The following is a 19,925-nucleotide window of genomic DNA, read 5'->3' as shown; positions in this document are numbered from 1 at the left end:
GGACATTTGCCTTGAGCTCACAGTGCTGCTTGCAGCTGCAAAACAAACCATAGCCTACATTCACTGACACACATAACATTCACAACAACAGAAAAAGGCTTGTGCAATAAGCAACATACTGTCCCTAACAGAAGAGAACAGTACGGCCTTGCCTGTAACAGTATGACACCATTCAGTGCAGTGCAGATCAGTACAATCCAATGTCGATGTATAACAATAAGAGAACTGGTGCATGGTTATTGCACATACTTATATTATAGTGCAACCAGTAAAACGACACAAAATAAAAGAAAATAAAAGCAAAAGGACACAGGGACATAAAATAAATGGATACGCAATAGAATAGAATATGAGATTTAAAAAGGAGAAAAAAAAGTAGTTAGGTTTTTTTTTTTTTTTTTTTTTTTTTTTTTTACAAATAGTTAAAAGAAGGTAAAATATTCAGTAGGTTTTGTTTAGCCGAGCCACAGATGTTGAAAAAAAACCCCAAAACAAACAGATGTAACCCCTTAAATATGTATTCTAATAATTTTGGCCACTCTACATAGAAGCCACAAATAAAAGCTTCCTCTTACCTGGTCCTTTCTGTGATTGTAGTCCAGTTTCTTTGTAAACATCAACATAACATATTGTAAACCTTTCTGTCTGAACCTGGAGGTTATGGGCTCTGTGCACAGCTCCACTACTTCCTGAACTGAACGTCTTTCATTGTTGGACACACTGATTAGTCCAGGTGTGTCTAATTAATCAGCAGACACACCTGGGTTCATCAGTGTGTCCAATAATGAAAGAACAGGAAATAAAGGATCCACCTGAGGGCTGTGCGTAGAGCCCATTCCATGGCACCACTGACAACATGAAGGCTCAAACTAAAACACACACCTGCTTCATTAACATATCTAATACACACATGTGCAGTGACACAACACACTGTACATGATTATTACTATTTAGAACCTACATCACACCATTATACACTGCTCAACTGTGGTCAAACTATAAGAAAAGAAATTTGCAGAGGCTCAAGGTAGCCTAGAATGATGCATTGAGGTTACTGCCAGTCAACTGTTTGTGACCACAGGAGTGCCAACTTGTGAGGCACTATTAAGACAGCTGAATCATTTTAGTTCTGGTTCCACATACAGACCAATGTGATCTCAAGTGGGTCAGATCAAGGCAAGGCAAGGCAGGTTTATTTATATAGCACATTTCATGTACAAGACAATTCAAAGTGTGTTACATAAAACATAAAAGTATTACAGCAGGGGGCAGAGGAAGCAATAAAAAGTATAGGCAAAAAGAAGAAAAAAAAATCAGTAAAATACTATCATAATAACCTATAAATACTCACAACTCCACATTTTTCTCTTTGTAAATGTAAACATTTTCATGTCATTTTACTGTATTTACACTAAAATATAGTAAAATTTGGGGGCGGTCATGGCTCAGGTGGTAGAGCGCGTCGTCCAATAACCGAAGGGTTGGCGGTTCGAATCCCGCTCTATCCTAGGCAGTCTGTTGTGTCCTTGGGCAAGACACTTCACCCTCCTTACCTCCAGTGCCACTCACACTGGTGTATGAATGCGTATGAATGTTTGGTGGTGGTCGGAGGGGTCGGAGGCGCAAATTGGCAGCCACGCTTCTGTCAGTCTGCCCCAGGGCAGCTGTGGATACAGATGTAGTTTACCACCACCAGAGGGAGAATGTGAGAGTGAATGAATAATGGATCAATAATGTAAAGCGCTTTGGGTGTATTTATTATTATTACCTCCGCCAAGGAGGTTATGTTTTTGCCAGGGTTTGTTTGTCTGTTTGTTTGTTTGCTTGTCTGTCCGTTAGTGTGCAACATAACTCAAAAAGTTATGGACAGAATTTGATGAAATTTTCAGGGTTTGTTGGAAATGGGATAAGGAAGAAATGAATAAATTTTGGTGGTGATCGGGGGTGGTGGGGCCCACGGGGGGGGGGGGGGGGGGGGGGGGCACTGATCAGCCTTGGCGGAGGTCTGTGCTGTCTGAGTGCTTCTAGTTATTAAAACAAACTATTATTTCACAAAAATGTGAATAATCTGAACAAATATGAATATTTTGACACATCTGAAGTACAAGTTTACCAATATTCTGCCAAGTTATTAATTATTTTGTGTATTTGTAGATCCCCTGTGATCTGTAAGTTGTAATTTACATGTGTAAATGATAAAGTGAGACAAAATATTGTTAAAACTGCACTTTTCTTAAGAAATTTCAGTTTGTTCATGTTATTCACATTGTTTTAAAGGATAGTTGGTAGATGTAAACATTTTTATCAGATAATTTGACTTTTTTTTTGCTCTAAAACATAGAGGAAAGATTGGAGCTGACATTATTTATATATTATTATGTTATTATTTCACTGGTTTGGCCCACTTCAGATCAAATTTGGCTTCATGTGGCCCCTGAACTAAAATGAGATTGACACTCCTGGTGTAAACAGTATTTACAGTAACAGACATATTATCCATCCATCCATCCATTCTCTTCCGCTTATCCGGGGCCGGGTCGCGGGGGTAACAGTCTAAGCAGGGATGCCCAGACTTCCCTCTCCCCAGACACCTCCTCCAGCTCTTCCGGGGGGATCCCGAGGCGTTCCCAGGCCAGCCGAGAGACATAGTCTCTCCAACGTGTCCTGGGTCTTCCCCGAGGTCTCCTCCCGGTGGGACATGCCCGGAACACCTCCCCAGGGAGGCGTCCAGGAGGCATCCGAAACAGATGCCCGAGCCACCTCAGCTGGCCCCTCTCGACGCGGAGGAGCAGCGGCTCTACTCCGAGCTCCTCCCTGGTGACTGAGCTCCTCACCCTATCCCTAAGGGTGCGCCCAGCCACCCGACGGAGGAAACTCATTTCGACCGCTTGTATCCGGGATCTTGTCCTTTCGGTCATGACCCAAAGCTCATGACCATAGGTGAGGGTAGGAACGTAGATTGACCGGTAAATCGAGAGCTTCGCCTCTCGGCTCAGCTCCTTCTTTACCACAACCGACCGGTACAGCGACTGCATCACTGCAGACGCTGCACCAATCCGTCTGTCAATCTCACGCTCCATCCTTCCCTCACTCGTGAACAAGACCCCGAGATACTTAAACTCCTCCACTTGGGGCAAAGACTCCCCACCGACCCGGAGAGGGCAAACCACCTTTTTCCGGTCGAGAACCATGGCCTCAGATTTGGAGGTGCTGATCCTCATCCCGCTCGCTTCACACTCGGCTGCAAACCGCCCCAGTGCACGCTGAAGGTCCAGGTTCGATGAGGCCAACAGGACAACATCATCTGCAAAAAGCAGAGATGAAATCCTGTGGTCCCCAAACCGGACCCCCTCCGGCCCTTGGCTGCGCCTAGAAATTCTGTCCATAAAAATTATGAACAGAACCGGTGACAAAGGGCAGCCCTGCCGGAGTCCAACATGCACCTGGAACAGGTCTGACTTACTGCCGGCAATGCGAACCAGGCTCCTGCTTCGGTCATACAAGGACCGGACTGCCCTTAGCAAAGGGCCCCGGACCCCATACTCCCGAAGCACCCCCCACAAGATACCACGAGGGACACGGTCGAACGCCTTCTCCAGATCCACAAAACACATGTGGACTGGTTGGGCGAACTCCCATGAACCCTCGAGCACCCGATGGAGAGTATAGAGCTGGTCCAGCGTTCCACGACCAGGACGAAAACCGCATTGTTCCTCCTGGATCCGAGGTTCGACTATCGGTCGGATCCTCCTCTCCAGTACCCTGGAATAGACTTTCCCCGGGAGGCTGAGGAGTGTGATCCCCCTATAGTTGGAGCACATCCTCCGGTCCCCTTTCTTAAAAAGGGGAACCACCACCCCGGTCTGCCAATCCAGAGGTACTGTCCCCGACCGCCACGCAATGTTACAGAGACGTGTCAACCAAGACAGTCCCTGCAGTGTGTGTTTACAAAACTAACTAAAACGTATAAAAATTATGGATAAAATTCCTTTCGTTTTTGTCTTTTTCAGTGTCGGATTGATATGAAATCAATTTATTTCCCTCAAGCGATTTTATCTGCTGGCACCATATGATATTTAAGGGTCCGTCACTTGTGTTCACTTGTGGTTTCCGGTCGTCTTCTGGTCCCCACTCTACCTGGAAACATGGAGACCAAAGTTGGGAGAAAGCAGCAGAGTCCTGTTTGGGATTTATTTGAATATGACGAAGAAGAAGAGAAAAGACAAAGAAACTAAAACTAAACTAAAATTAAGCATTTAGAAAATAACAAAAACTAATAAAAACTAGCAAACCTGCTCTAAAAACGAATTAAAACGAACTGAATTAGAGAAAAAAAAGTCAAAACTAAATAAAACTAAACTACAATGAAAAATCCAAAACTATTAGAACCTTGATTCATGGGTTTTGTTGTTTTAGTTCCATATCAGCCAACACAGTGGGCGCTTATGCATCATCCCATACACTGCAATTCATCCCATTATTGTAACTTTGCAGTTCTAGATAAACCTGATCTGCAGTAACATGTTTGAGTGTAAAAAAAAATGGCAATTGTTATTAGACTGTAATTAACAGTTTTGTTTTCTGTTTTTTTTAAACAAAAAGTTTTTTTTTTTTTTTTTTTTTCGCATATTATCTCCATGCAGGTATGTTAAAATGTGAAAAAATGTCAGATTAGCAGCATTAAAAGTGTTTTCATTTCATAGTTTTCCCACTGTATATCAGTAAATGCATGTTTCTTTGCTTCTAAAATGAAATGCATGGTGTCCAGCTGAGTGGACATTTTTGTAACTCCATGAAAAATAGGTTCATAAAAAAATCAATCAAATCGTTTTGTTTTTTTTTTTCATGCCTAAAGATGAATAAAAACACTCAGGAAAAATTCTTGATGAAGGTTCTCGTAATTCATGCATGAAAAGGTTAAGGGCTTGAGTGAAATTTCTGTGTACATTAAAACAGCTGAAGTTTAGAGTGGCTAACATAAAAACACAAAAACCTTATATTTATAAAAGGTTTATTCTTGGATCATGTGCTGCTGTAACACCCAGGTCCGTGGAAAACAGGACTGATTTTGTTCTATCAAACAAAATGAGAGTAACAAGTCGTCTTTGGTGGAGGTGATCATTATTAACACTTGTTATATCAGCAAGTCTGGTTTTGTCCATGAAATGCCATAGCAACACTGGGAGAACATCTTAATGAGTACCTTGTTTGTCTCATCCCTCTGTCTGAAAAAGACAGTTTTACAGTTTTTTACAAACACAAGTGGTAGCTGTTGGAGAAATTCTAACTCAGTCTGTAGTTTCAGCCTTGGTAGAGTTCTGTGGACAGACTGCAGGTCAGAGTGTGCTGTCGTCTGCACACTTTGCCTTTCACTCTGTCCTCCATCTGGATCTGCAAACAAGACATCCACAGCCCAAGGTTCACAGACAGATTAGGCCCAAACGATTTCTTTCTGTCGCTTTTGACTCATAAAGACCCAAATATCCACCGGCGACCAAAGTCATTTTTGATAAAGCTTAATATAGTTTTCCAGAAGTTCTTTATATTGTCTTCTGTTATTCACAATTATCCTACACAATATTCAAGCAAATTTTATCTTCCGTACTGCTGAACTTCTGTCAGTCAGTGTTCTCTAAAATATCGTGGACCACATCTTTGGAATAATCTACGACCTGAACTTCAATCAACATCTTCTTTATCATTGTTTAAAAAGCATCTGAAAAGGACTCTAATTCATGAAAAAAAATTTAAGGCTGTATATCATTTGATTTGTATTTGATGATTTCTAATTTGATTTGTATTTTTATTGTTTTTACTTCAGATTATTATTTCAGGTGTATCATATTTTTAATTCTTTTTTTTTTTTTTTTTTCCTGTGTATTGTTTATTTCACATAAGCTTTTTTTGGCTTCTGTCCTCTCCTGCACAATGATGTTACTTATTTGAATGCTGTTGTTGTCTTTTTTAAATTTTTTCTCTTGCTGTTTTATGATGTACAACTAAATAAAATAAAATAAAATATATAAAATGCTAAATAGCTGCCGATCCACTAATCATATCAATCCATGTAAATAATTGGTGTAAAATACAGTTTGTCATCTTTTCATGGTCATCAGATATGACCATTTGGACATTCAGAGGCTCCATAGTTACTGTGGAAACACCGTCATTCTTCTACAACATTGATTCACCAGTAAAACCCATGGAGCTGGATCAATGACAGTGGATGGACACACTGGGTTTATGTTCAGTTAATGATAGATTTTGCAGAAAAAGATAATTTTCCCTCAGTTTTCTCTGTTTTTGATATAATAACCCTGAATTTTAATCTGAACTTTATGTTATTTTATTTTTTTTTATTTTGAATATAAAAAAAAACAAACAAACAAGGGAAAAAAAAAAAACATTAAAGTAAATTGCCTGTGGGCAAAGGCCCTCTCCTCGCTGCGTGAGTGCATGAGAGGATCTCCCCCCATGGGCTCGTTCCCTAATAACACACACACTTTCTGTACTTTCTGTCGGCAGAAACATTCAAATATTTACATGTAAACATCAAACATACAAATGTGCATTAAAAATGGCATCTTATGGACATAAGAGGTATCTGCACTAGGGGTGGGAATTGATAGGATTTGATCAATATCAATGCCATTGTCGATTCTGCTTACCAAGCCAATTCCTTATCAATTATCCTATTGATCCATGAGTGTTTTTTTGAGTGGGAAAAAAAGTAGTTGGACAGGTCATAGTGGAGCTGGTTTGACCATTTTCCATATCAAATCATTCACAATTCACAATGTAGTAGTAGTAGTAGTAATAGTTGTAGTAGTAGTAGTAGTTAAGTCGGTCATTAATTACTTTAAACAACAAACAAAAACAGCATATCCATTGTTCCATATACAATGCGACCAAAAGCGTTTAGGCTGAAGTAAAGACTTATTTTACCTAACCCTATTTATGATTAACACAATGTTTTCAAAAAATAAAAAATAAAATAAAATCAGTGTAATCATTGCTGAATATACAACAGAAGAGAATACATATTTAATTTTAATTCAAGTCAATCATGTCCTTATCTCAACTGCCAATACTGATCCTAGTCTTTTAAACAAGCATTTTCTTTAGTCAATCCTGAGCTCTATATTTTTGAATAATAGTTCATTTGTACGTCTTTTTAAAAGTGAGAGAGAGAGAGAAAGAGAGAGAAATGTACAGGACGGAGGTGTGCTGTCCATGCATGTTCCTTCAGCCATGTTTTCAGAGGTCAAACACTGCAAACTGCGCATGCATGCCTGGTGTGTCACTGCTTCTCCAGGAAATGAGCAGTACTATCACCTGAGTATCCAAAGTGCTGTAATCAAACACGGTTTTAATGCTAATTAGAATTTAAACAGTAATAATAACCATCAGGAATTTTACCACGGTTTATCATTATACCGGTAATAGTTACATCCCTAGTTGTGTTCATAACTAGACTAATATAAACTTTGTACATGTGGAAGTGCCTTCAGAGATAGGCACCCAGGAAATATATATATCCAGAGAGTCTTCAGAGTGTTCCTTAGTCTTCAATGTCTTTCTATACCTTCTCAAAGAAAAATTACTTATCAATGCCTGTCAATAATCTAGTCATATGATCATATTTCCCAGAATGTTGAACCTTTCCTTTCGTAGTACAGTGAACACACTAAAGCTCTGAGACTATGAATGTAAATCTAATGGATAGTACATTTTTGGCGCCGACAGCTGAATTTGCATGTCTTTTGTGTTTTCTCTGAGTACAGAATTCATAGTAGAGTATGAGGAGAGCCAGTGGGAGCCAGGCAGGTGGAAGCATCTACAGAAAGTCCCTGGTAACCAGGCAACGGCCGAGCTGGTACTACACGGACACCTTAACTACCAGTTCAGAGTGTACGCTGTTAATACTGTCGGACCCGGACCCCCCAGTGAGCCCACGGAGACATACAAGACCCCTCCTGCTGGTGAGACACACTCATTCTGTCAGCTGTGAAAGAATGCAAAGTCTAAACTCTTCTAGTGAAATGAATGTATGGGAGGTGATGAGTGGAGAATCCTAGTGTTTACCCATGAGATTTGAAACCAGTGGAGTAGGATCATATTTAGGTCCTCCAGTTTCAGCACCAGTACATATCAGTGCCTAAACGTGGCTGAATATGTTCATCATGCTTTATAGTCGCCACAAAGTCTATAGTACTGAATTTTAATTTTACTTTAATGACATTTTTACCTTTTTTTAACCTGTGGCTAAATCACCTTAATATGCAAAAACACACATGCTGTTCTGTGAAAAAAAATATATATATATATACAGATGAAATTCAGTTTTTTCTTAAGTTCAGTAAAAGGGAAGGAAGGAAGGACAGAAGGGAGGAAGGAAGGGAGGGAGGTAGGGAGGAAGAAGGTAAGAAGGAAGGGAGGAAGGACAGAAGGGAGGGAGGGGGGAAGAATGTGAGAAGGAAGGAAGGAAGGAGGTGAGGATGGAAGGGAGGAAAGAGAGAGAAATGATGGAGGAAGGAAGGAAGGGGGGAGGGAGGGAGGGAGGGAGGGAGGAAGAAGGTAAGAAGGAAGGGAGGAAGGAGAGAAGGAAGGAAGGGAGGGAGGGAGGAGGGAGGGAGGGAGGGAGGGAGGGAGGGAGGAAGAATGTGAGAAGGAAGGAAGGAAGGAAGGAGGTGAGGACAGAAGGGAGGAAAGAGAGAGAAATGATGGAGGAAGGAAGGAAGGGGGAGGGAGGGAGGAAGAAGGTAAGATGGAAGGGAGGAAGGAGAGAAGGAAGGAAGAGGGGAAAGAGAGAGAGAAGGGATGGAGGGAGGAAGGAAGGAAGGAAGGAAGGAAGAAAAGAAGGTAAGAAGGAAGGGAGGAAAGAGAGAGAGAGAAGGGACGGAGGGAGGAAGGAAGGAAGAAGGTAAGAAGGAAGGGAGGAAAGAGAGAGAGAAGGGAGGGAGGGAGGAAGGAAGGAAGAAGGTAAGAAGGAAGGGAGGAAAGAGAGAGAGAAGGGAGGGAGGGAGGAAGGAAGGAAAAAACAAAACATAAATCTCATAACATCAGTTACAGGGTCAATATATGTTGAAGTCCATGGGATTTATCTTGCATTCATCTTTATTAAAAGTAAAAAAAAATAAATAAATAAAGTCATTATGATCATGTCTTTAAAATTCCATAATTATTTAATTACGGAAATAATCACTTATTATCAAACGATTAATAAATAATTAATAAATGACTGGATATACTAAAATGTCAACTAAATAACCATCCAAATTTAATAACAACCACCTTCTAATTAGCTAAAACAAGAATAAAATGAGCTTATTCAAAAATTGTTTTGATTGTGTGTTTTTTTTTAGTTGAGATAATTATGATATTTCTTTTTTTGCCAAAGTATCAATTTTTATATGGAAAATAATAAATTGTATCTGTGGCCGAGAAATCACTTTGAACTAAGTTACCCATGACAGAAACACCTCAAGGAAGTGTGTTAATTCCAAATCACATGACCTGTGATGATCAGACTCTGCTGAATGACATTATGCAACACTTACATTTGGAGAAAATCACATTTTCACTAAAAGATAATGTAAGGTTATTTTATCCAATTTGGCAGCCATTTGTAGATTATTTTAATATTAAGTAAGTAGGCAGCCCCCCCCCCCCCCCTTTTTTTCTATTTTATTTTATTTTATTAATTTTTTTCGTGTGTGTGTGTGTGTGTGTGTGTGTGTGTGAGTGCAGGTGTAGTGTTTTTGTTCTGACATCACATATATTGGATACTGTATATCAGGGGTGTCAAACTCGTTTTAGTTCAGGGGCCACATTCAGCTAAATTTGATCTGAAGTGGGACGAACCAGTAAAATAATAATATAATAATACATAAATAATGTCAACTCCAAAATTTTCTCTATGTTTTAGAGTGAAAAAAGTAAAATTCCATTATGAAAATATTTGCATCTACAAACTATCCTTTCGAACAATGTGAATAATATCAACAAACTGAAAAAGATGTGTAATTTTAACAATATTCTGCTTCAGTTTATCATTTACACGTGCGCATTATAACTTATAGATCACAGTGGATCAACAAATCCACAAAATATTTAATAACAGGCAGAATCTTGTTAAAATTGTACTTACTTCTCTTAAGACATTTCAGGTTGTTCATATTTGTTCAGGTTATTCACATTTTTTGTTTCAGTGTATATACATGAAAATATTTACATTTACAAAGAGACAAATTTAGAGTTGTCATTATTTATATATTATTATGATAGTATTTTACTGAATCCTGCCCACTGTAGATTGAATTGGTCTGAATGTGGAACCTGAACTAAAAGGATTGTTAATATCTTAGTGTAATTTTTGCATTTCACAAATTCATCCCAAGGGCCAGACTGGACCCTTTGGTAGGATGAATTTGGCCCCCGGGCCACATGTTTGACACCTGTGCTGTATATGATTTTGTTATATTATCATTGTTCTAATTTCAATAAAAAGAGTTTAAAAAAAGTTCCTCAATTGTATATTGACCCTACATTCTTTCTATATGCTTTTGTAACTGTATTTTTCATTCAAAACAGTAAGATGGACCCCGTTGTAACAATATGCTGATCCCACACTGTCAAATATCTGTCCACAGCTCCTGACAGAAACCCAGAAAACATTAAAATTCAAGGCCATCTCCCTCATCAAATGGACATAAGCTGGGAGGTAAAAGAAGCCCCTTTTTCATCTGCAGCCACGACAATAGACCGTCCATGAAATAATCATAGTATGCAGCCGTTTTCAAGTTTATTCATGAGTTCACGGTTGTGTTACAGCCGCTGCTGCCCATCGAACACAACGGTCCAGGCCTTGAGTACAAGGTGAAATATAGAAGACTAGGAGTGGGGGATGAGTGGAAGGAACATCTGGTCAAAAGACACTCCTTTGTGGTGAGGAACACGTCCACTTTTGTGCCCTACGAGATCACAATTCAGAGCAGGAACAGTCACGGTTGGGGACCTGAACCTAAAGTTGTCACAGGTTACTCTGGAGAAGACGGTGAGTTCATACTAGTTTATATCATGCTTTGGATGTTCATACGCTTCTGGCTTGCGTTCAGTCTTTTCATTAAAATATACCCTAAAGCTCATTGTTTTTCCTCGTGACTCACTATGAACTTTTCATGTTATCACATCCCACTCGATCTTCAGTTGTTTTTTGGCATTGTCTGAAGGAAAATGTGTCAGGTTAAGTTCATTCCTCTTTTTTTTTTTTTTTACCCACTGTTTTTGACCCTGTGCAGGTGTGCGGTAGTGACTTTTCCTCCCCTAAGAAAAAGCAAAAAAAAAAAAAAAATCACCTTAGCTAAATCCAGCAGGTGGCAGATAACCTTTGTAGAACAGAGTGATGTCAAATTTCCACTTCTGTCTCAGAAGCTGTGGGAGATTTGACAGATCACGACACACTGTGGGCTGCAGGCCCGCTGAGGCGCACTGGCTGCTTTTCCCTTTAGTGTCTGCTCACACTTTATCCCATCCTACTACCACTACGGGAACATGTAGAGTGGGGGATATTTAGAGTGGTTTCATTTCATGGCTGCTGATGTATTTTTCCCTGCTGTTTTGAATGTGCAGCTGAATAGATCCTTTATGCGCTTTTATTCTGAAGGTATTTTCCATCAGATGCACAGTTAAAATGAAAAGAACATGCATTTGGATTTGGGTGCTTCTATGAAACTGGGCTCATTTTGGTACCTGGCACTTTTTAGGCCCAATAACAAAAGAGAAATATAAACATATTTCCCCCCAGGATGTACCTAATGATGACCTCAGATAAATGCAAAAAAAAAATTATACTCTTGCTCTAAAAATAGGATCAAAATAGGACAGGAAAAGCATCCTAGGTGTCAGTGCATTTTTTCTGAAAAACATGCTTGAAATGGTCTTACAAACCGCTATAAATAAAAATACTGCTTTAAATTTGTTGATCCTGGTGGTTTTTCTAATGCAGACATGTGGGTTTTTCATGAGCCGGCAGTCTCGTTCAAGGTTTCGTGTCCACTTGCGTTACATGTGGAACCTACCCATTTAAATGGATATAAATTGCAAATGATTTTGCAACAGTGGCCATTTTTGTAAAACACTCTGCCTTGCATAATTACGTCGATTCCCAAAATGTCTATGTGAGAGAATAAGGAGATATTTTAAAAAACATAGCAGTGCGTAATTTTCGTGTCCTTTTAACCGTGTTACATGCAGATTTTTTTTAAAAAAAATTTAAAAATAATTTTATTTATAGATTTTCAACAGCATAACATGGATGCATCATACAGTGCGTACATTTTTCCTTAATGATAAAGTGCTCATTCTATAAGTTTCTGGGTACTTTAAATAAGGCTGCCATGCTTTACAGAATTTTGCAGTTATTATTTATTTATTATTTATTTATTTATTTGCACAAAAACAAATCAAACATTAGGACAAGCAAAGAAACGAACTGTGCAGGTGAGATCAGAAAACCCCGTAGGGCTTATAAAATTAGTCTCACCTCATTACAGCCTGAATTTAAAGAAAGACAATAGGAATAAAATAATAATATACAAAGTACATCAAAAATATAAACAAAGTTGATCCTGCTAACGTACATCTCATCTTCTCTATTTGTAAAAACCTCACGATGTCTGCAATCCACTGATCATGTTGTGGGTGGGGTTTCCTGTTTCTACTTCAAAAGTATAAGAAGTCGTGCAAGTAGAGATGCATTACATGTGGATTTTTGTATAAACATAATATATAAAAAATGTGTTTTATCTGAAAAATAGTTTCTCTGTTATCTCAGTAAGTATTTATTTTTAAAATAGACCCAAAGTATCAATAAATTTTACTAAATATGGGAGCCTCTTTTACACTGCGTGAATATGTTACCTGACCTGGAACTTTAAATACATTTTAGGTGTTTATGTTGTTATTGACCTGTTTTGTTTATTTATTTATTTATTTATTTTTTCTGTTTTCTTTCTTTAATGGTACCAGAATGCACTGTCTTGTCTGTCTTTTCATGTGCGTCTTTGTTTGTATTGCCCCTTGTAGAAGCCAATAATGTAATAACAACCGATAACGAAATAACGGCCGATAACGTAATAAATTTGCCATTTTCAAAATGTAATAGGCCAGTAATGTAATATGTGTCCAATAACGTAATAAAAGTCCTGAACAGATAATGTAACAACCTTTGGCCAATAATGTTATAACTTATTACATTATTGCCTCAGTTATTACATTTGCACAGAATGTTTTTTTTTACCAGGCCGATAACGTAATAACCAACCAGTAAGTTATAACGTTATTACATTATCGGTTCAGGACATTTATTACGTTATTGGCCAGATATTACGTTACTGGCCTATTACATTTTAAAAAGGGCAAATTTATTACGTTATTGGCTGTTATTTCGTTATTGGCTGTTATGACATTATTGGCTTCTACACCCCTTTTCTTTTCTCCGTGGGTTCTGTTTGTTTATCATGTCCGGTGTCAATCTCTGTATCATAAATACACGGTGGGGAAGCAAAATTTACAATGAACATTTAGTTTTTTCTCAGCAGGCACTACGTCAGTTGTTTTGAAACCAAACATATATTGATGTCATAATCATACCTAACACTATTATCCATACCTTTTCAGAAACTTTTGCCCATATGAGTAATCAGGAAAGCAAACGTCAAAGAGTGTGTGATTTGCTGAATGCACTCGTCACACCAAAGGAGATTTCAAAAATAGTTGGAGTGTCCATAAAGACTGTTTATAATGGAAAGAAGAGAATGACTATGAGCAAAACTATTACGAGAAAGTCTGGAAGATACTATTAAAGAAGAATGGGAGAAGTTGTCACCCCAATATTTGAGGAACACTTGCACAAGTTTCAGGAAGCGTGTGAAGGCAGTAATTGAGAAAGAAGGAGGACACATAGAATAAAAACATTTTCTGTTAGGTCAATTTTCTTGTGGCAAATAAATTCTCATGACTTTCAATAAACTAATTGGTCATACACTGTCTTTCAATCCCTGTCTCAAAATATTGTAAATTTTGCTTCCCCACCCTGTACATTACTTGAAATTATAAATGTTATAGTTGTTAAATGAAAAGTTCTATAAATGTTGAAAAGTTCTACAAATAAAGTAAAAAAAAAAGACCCAGAGATCTTCCAAACTTGCTTCATACCATTAGTCTACATCTGGTTTGAATGTTTAGCCCCTCTGTCCAGTTTCATAGAAGCCCCCATTATCTCCTAAAGCTGCTGCACATCAGTATTATTTCATCGTGTCGCTGCCTCCGTAGATACCCTTCACCTGTTCCACTGCTTTGTCTGTGTATGTTTTCGTGGCTATGTGTGAAACTTGTGTTTTTCCCCTGCATGTCTTTGTGTCTGACCTTTCTCTGTGGGTTCTTCAGTTCCTACCGCAGCACCGCAGGATGTAGCAGTGGAGGTGATCAACACCACTGTTCTGCGAGTTAGCTGGACCCCGGTTCCACCTGCCACAGTGCGAGGTCATCTAGGGGGATACGATGTGAGTACTGACCGCTCTGAACCGCTGTGCACACCTACTGCCTATTCAGGACAAACATTTATAAAGACACTTCATTCAGCTTTTATTTTTCATTATTCCTATTAAGAAGAATAGGAATAAAATGAATACAAGAGCAGCGTTCAGAACCATGCAGGCGACGACAGACACATGCACCGTTTGTTTCAATATGAGCAGACTTTATTGCTGGTTGAAGATGCTTAATTAACCCTTTCATGCATGAATTATGACAACATTAATGAAGATTTTTTTTTTTTTTTTGTGAGTGTTTTTATTCCTCTTTAGGCATGAGAAAAAAGAAACATTTGTATGAACCTATTTTTCATGGAGTTACAAAAATATCCACTCAGTTGGACACAACGCGTTTAATTTTAGAAGCAAAGGAACATGTATTTACTGAAATACTGCACGAAAACTATGAAATAAAAACATGTTTAATGCTGCTAATCTGATGTTTTAGATAGTATGCAAAAAAAAAAAAAAAACTTTTTGTTTAAAAAATACAAAACAGCTGATTACAGTCTAATAACAATTAGCAATTGTTTTAAACTCAAACATGTTTACTGCAGATTAGGTTTATCTAGAACATCAAATTTACAGTAATGGTAATGAATTACAGTGTATGGGATGATGCATAAGTGTCCACTGTGTTGGCTGATATGGAAACAAAACAACAAAAACCATAAATATGCAAGAGACCAGCTTTGAACAGCTGTCCACTGTAGTGACCATTATGCATGAAAGGGTTAATGTCCTCTTCACATTGCCGAGGATATTTTTACAAATGGATATCTTCCTCCTTTTTTTCTGTCCACACATATCTCTTTACACACCAGAACGCAAAAATGACAACAAACCCTTAGCATGGAACACCGTCATTCCCTCATCTATATGTGGTTTTTAAATATCTTTATCAATGAAAGTTTTTAACAGGTGGTTCCAGGCACAACAAACCCCGCCCCTCGCATGTATTGTAGCTTATTTTGGCATCAATCCATCTGATGTCATCATGTCTATGCGTGTGCTGATGTCAGCATATCAACTGCCGCTATATATGTGCCAAGTTTGAAGTAAATTTAACCCTTTCATGCACAGCGGTCACTCCAGTGGACAGTTATTCTACACCTGTTCTCTTGTATATTCATGGATTTTGTTGTTTTTTTTTTTTTTTTTTAACACACATATCTTTACTAAAGTTTTAAGACACTCTATATCTTTTCTGACATGAATTGGTAACATTATGTAGATCGCTCCTGAGCATAAACCCCCAGAATCACAAACCCTCCCCATAGTTTTCACACAATTTATCAGTAAATACATGTTTCTGTGCGTCAAAAATTAAATGTGTGGTGTCCAGCTGAGTGCACATTTTTGCCACTTTATGAAAAATAGGTTCATAAGAATTTTTTTTTTTCATTATTATTATTTTTTTTATGAATTTTTTACATTTTTAAATTTATTTTTATTTTATTTATTTATCTATTTTTATTTATTTTTCAGAAGAAAATTTTCAATCGCATTGTTTTTTTCATGCCTAAAAAGGAATAAAAACACTCAGGGAAAAATTTTGATTAAGGTTCTCATAATTCGTGCATGAAAGGGTTAAACAAAATTTATGTTTTATTATAGAAATGTGAAATTTTGCCCATTCTAAGTGGAAGAAAAAAAAGATTTCAAAAATGCATAGAAAATTGAAACTTCGACCTATTTTTCCCAACATGTAATGATGTCTATTCTGAGCTACTGGCAATCTATAAACCAAATTTGGTATGAATTCAACCAATAGTTTTGCTGCTACAAACATTTGAAATTCCGCCCATTATAAGTAAATGAAAAAAAACAAGCTTAAACGAATTAATTAAAAAAAATTCACTTTGACCTACTTTTCCCAAAATGTAATGACATCTATTCTGGGTCACTGGAAATCTACAAACCAAATTTGGTATGAATTCAACCTGTAGTTTTGCTGCTAGAGTGTTAACAAACAAACAAACAAACCAAACCAAAAACGGGTAAAAAAAAAAATCTCAGTTTCTGTAACCTAAAACACTTTTTACATATGGACAAGAGGCCCAGATGTATAGAGAAAAATGCCCATTTAAAAAAAACCAAAAAAACAATTAGTTTGGACTAATGGGGACAGTCTTTGCAACAAATGATAGGTTTTGACTCAATTCCATGTGTCAGTTGTGATAAGAGACCTGTCTATCAGTTCCGAAATAATATTACACAGTGCATAATTACAAAGAGTTGAAGTTCTTTCACTCATTTTCAGGGAGTCAGTCAAAGTCTCAGGTTAAATTGCTGTTGAAAGTCGAGAAATACAACCTGAAATGGTATTATGGGAAGAGGAAGCCCTACATACAGTTTCGAATTGACCAAAAGACACAACGTAGTCAGACTAGTCCATTTTTCAGCTTGTTTACAGGAAAAACAGATAAAAGAAGAGAATACATAACAAATATTAATAAGAGCATCCAGGCTGTTTTCAGTGAAAGGGGTAAAAGTAACATCTGTGATGGTATGGGGGTGCATCGGTGCCCACAATATGTCTGACCTGCATATGTGTGAAGGTACCATTGACCTTCAAATTGTACGAATATAATTTGAGCATAAAATTTGCCTAATGGAAAAACAATTTCGCAAAAATTCTCATTTTTACGCTGGCAGGACGTGGTTTTTCTGGCGTAGTGAAATTGGTATATTACACAAAACTGCAACAAGAATCACGTGAATAAAATTTTAAAAAAGGATGTTGATGGACGTTACAACAAGCAAAGAAGAAGAGTTTTAAAAGAAACATGGCGCGGTATGTGCGGACACACCAGGAAACTGAATACTTTTTTAATTTAGTAAGGAATAGAGGGGTAATATATAATAATAATAATAATAATAATGAATATATCTGCAAATCAACACCATATTTACGTTCAGTGCCACGTTTATGGAATGACTTCTCGTGTCATCTCGCGATAATAAATAAACAAATCATTGCATTTGTGATTTAATGGAAAAATAGGACAGGAAAAGCAACCTAGGTGTCAGTGCATTTTATCTGAAAAACATGCTTGAAATGGTCTTACATACCACTATAAATAAAGATACTGCATTAAATTTGTGGATCCTGGTGGTTTTTCTAATGCAGACATGTGGGTTTTTCAGGAACCGGCAGTCTCGTTCAAGGTTTCGTGTCCACTTGCGTTACATGCGGAATCTACCCATTTGAACGGATATAAATTGCAAATGATTTTGCTACAGTGGACATTTTTGTCAAAACACTCTGCCTTGCATAAATTCTCATTTTTCTGCTGGCAGGATGTAGTTTTTCGGGCGTAGTGAAATTGGTATATTACGCAAAACTGCAATAAAAGACTGTTTTCCGCAACAAGAGTCACGTGAATAAAATTTAAAAAAAGGATCTTGATGGACGTTACAACAAGCAAAGAAGAAGAGTTTTAAAAGAAACATGGCGCAGTATGTGTGGACACACCAGGAAACTGAATACTTTTTTAATTTAGTAAGGAATAGAGGGGTAATATATAATAATAATAATGAATATATCTGTAAATCAACACCATATTTACGTTCATAGCCACATTTATGGAATGACTTCTCGTGTCATCTCGCGATAATAAATAAACAAATCATTGCATTTGTGATTTAATGGAAAAACTGACATTACACACCTCTGTTTTTTCAACATTTGGTAAATATCGGTAGTTTTGCGCATATGTCCAATGGAAAAGCCACTACTGATGCAAAGGCAGTGGAATTCATATACATTCCAATTCATCCTTATTTTTTGTATGCAAGAATCATGAATTAAAAACGCATTGATAAAGAAATAATTTTAAGCGCAATACTTGCTGATGAAAATATAGAAAAAATAGAAATGGCAAAAATAGCATTTAATACCAGAGGTTTCCAAAGTTTCACAGAGCCTTGTTTGTTTTTTGTTTTTTTTTCAGACTTCACAAATAGTGTTTTCAGGGAGGCTCATGTCTGATTAAGAGGAACCGAGCTCCCTGTGGCTCCCTGTAGTTTACGCCCCGCTGAAACATTTTCCAAAACACTTTAGAAGCAGAGGTCTTTGTCTTGGATGAAATAAACCTGAACAAAACAGAACTAGAGAACCTGATGCTTTTTTAGATCAACTCCTATGACTAATTCATTTTAACAACCAAAAAAGAACCTAACTATAATAATATGACCATTATTGTGTTTTTGTCTATTATTGTAAAAGTAGAAAGAATCGACAAAATAACAAATAAAAAAAAAGTATTACCATAAAATAATTTTAAAAACATGCTGGTGAGATCCTGAAACAGAAAACCTTTTTCTTCTTTGTAGGGACAGTAGAATATATTCATCTTTTCTAAGGTTCTTCTTGACACTATACCCAGATATGCTCAAGCTCCATTAATCAGCCCGTTATTAATATTTGTGGAGCAAAACTTCCATAATGGGTGGTTTTACGACACTGACTGGATGTGTAGGTTGAACAGAATATTACAAGTGATACCATGACTTTGCTTTTAATGCATGAAGCTTAGTTTGAGTTGGTTACGAATAAACTAAGCTCTTACATCAATATCTATGGAAGGGGTGTCAAACTCATTTTGGTTCAGGGGCCATATTTAGCCCAATTTGACCTCAAGCAGGCCAGACCAGTAAAACAATGACTTAATAACCTGTAAATAATGACAAATTATATTGTTATTGACCTGTTTTGTTTATTTATTTATTTATTTATTTTTTCTGTTTTCTTTCTTTAATGGTACCAGAATGCACTGTCTTGTCTGTCTTTTCATGTGCGTCTTTGTTTGTATTGCCCCTTGTAGAAGCCAATAATGTAATAACAACCGATAACGAAATAACGGCCGATAACGTAATAAATTTGCCATTTTCAAAATGTAATAGGCCAGTAATGTAATATGTGTCCAATAACGTAATAAAAGTCCTGAACAGATAATGTAACAACCTTTGGCCAATAATGTTATAACTTATTACATTATTGCCTCAGTTATTACATTTGCACAGAATGTTTTTTTTTACCAGGCCGATAACGTAATAACCAACCAGTAAGTTATAACGTTATTACATTATCGGTTCAGGACATTTATTACGTTATTGGCCAGATATTACGTTACTGGCCTATTACATTTTAAAAAGGGCAAATTTATTACATTATTGGCTGTTATTTCGTTATTGGCTGTTATGACATTATTGGCTTCTACACCCCTTTTCTTTTCTCCGTGGGTTCTGTTGTTTTTTCTCAGCAGGCACTATATCAATTGTTTTTGAAACCAAACATATATTGATGTCATAATCATACCTAACACT

General features: G+C 37.3%; 1 protein-coding gene across 2 annotated transcripts in view; it reads left to right on the top strand.

The window, feature by feature from the left end:
* Positions 1-19,925, top strand: part of LOC115422881 (neural cell adhesion molecule L1-like protein) — a 142,165-nt gene that overhangs the window by 49,774 nt on the left and 72,466 nt on the right. Inside the window, exons 16-20 of one of the 2 annotated variants that reach the window (XM_030139492.1) lie at positions 7,785-7,982; positions 10,653-10,723; positions 10,834-11,056; positions 11,209-11,244; positions 14,449-14,564. In XM_030139492.1, coding sequence (XP_029995352.1) covers positions 7,785-7,982; positions 10,653-10,723; positions 10,834-11,056; positions 11,209-11,244; positions 14,449-14,564 — 644 coding nt within the window. The remainder of the gene's footprint in view (positions 1-7,784; positions 7,983-10,652; positions 10,724-10,833; positions 11,057-11,208; positions 11,245-14,448; positions 14,565-19,925) is intronic. The other variant, XM_030139493.1, reaches the window with a different exon arrangement.

The sequence above is a fragment of the Sphaeramia orbicularis genome, chromosome 7 (assembly GCF_902148855.1).
Source record: "Sphaeramia orbicularis chromosome 7, fSphaOr1.1, whole genome shotgun sequence".
Taxonomy (NCBI): domain Eukaryota; kingdom Metazoa; phylum Chordata; class Actinopteri; order Kurtiformes; family Apogonidae; genus Sphaeramia; species Sphaeramia orbicularis.
The sequence above is the reverse complement of the archived record's forward strand: the minus strand, read 5'-3'. Positions and strand labels throughout refer to the sequence as shown.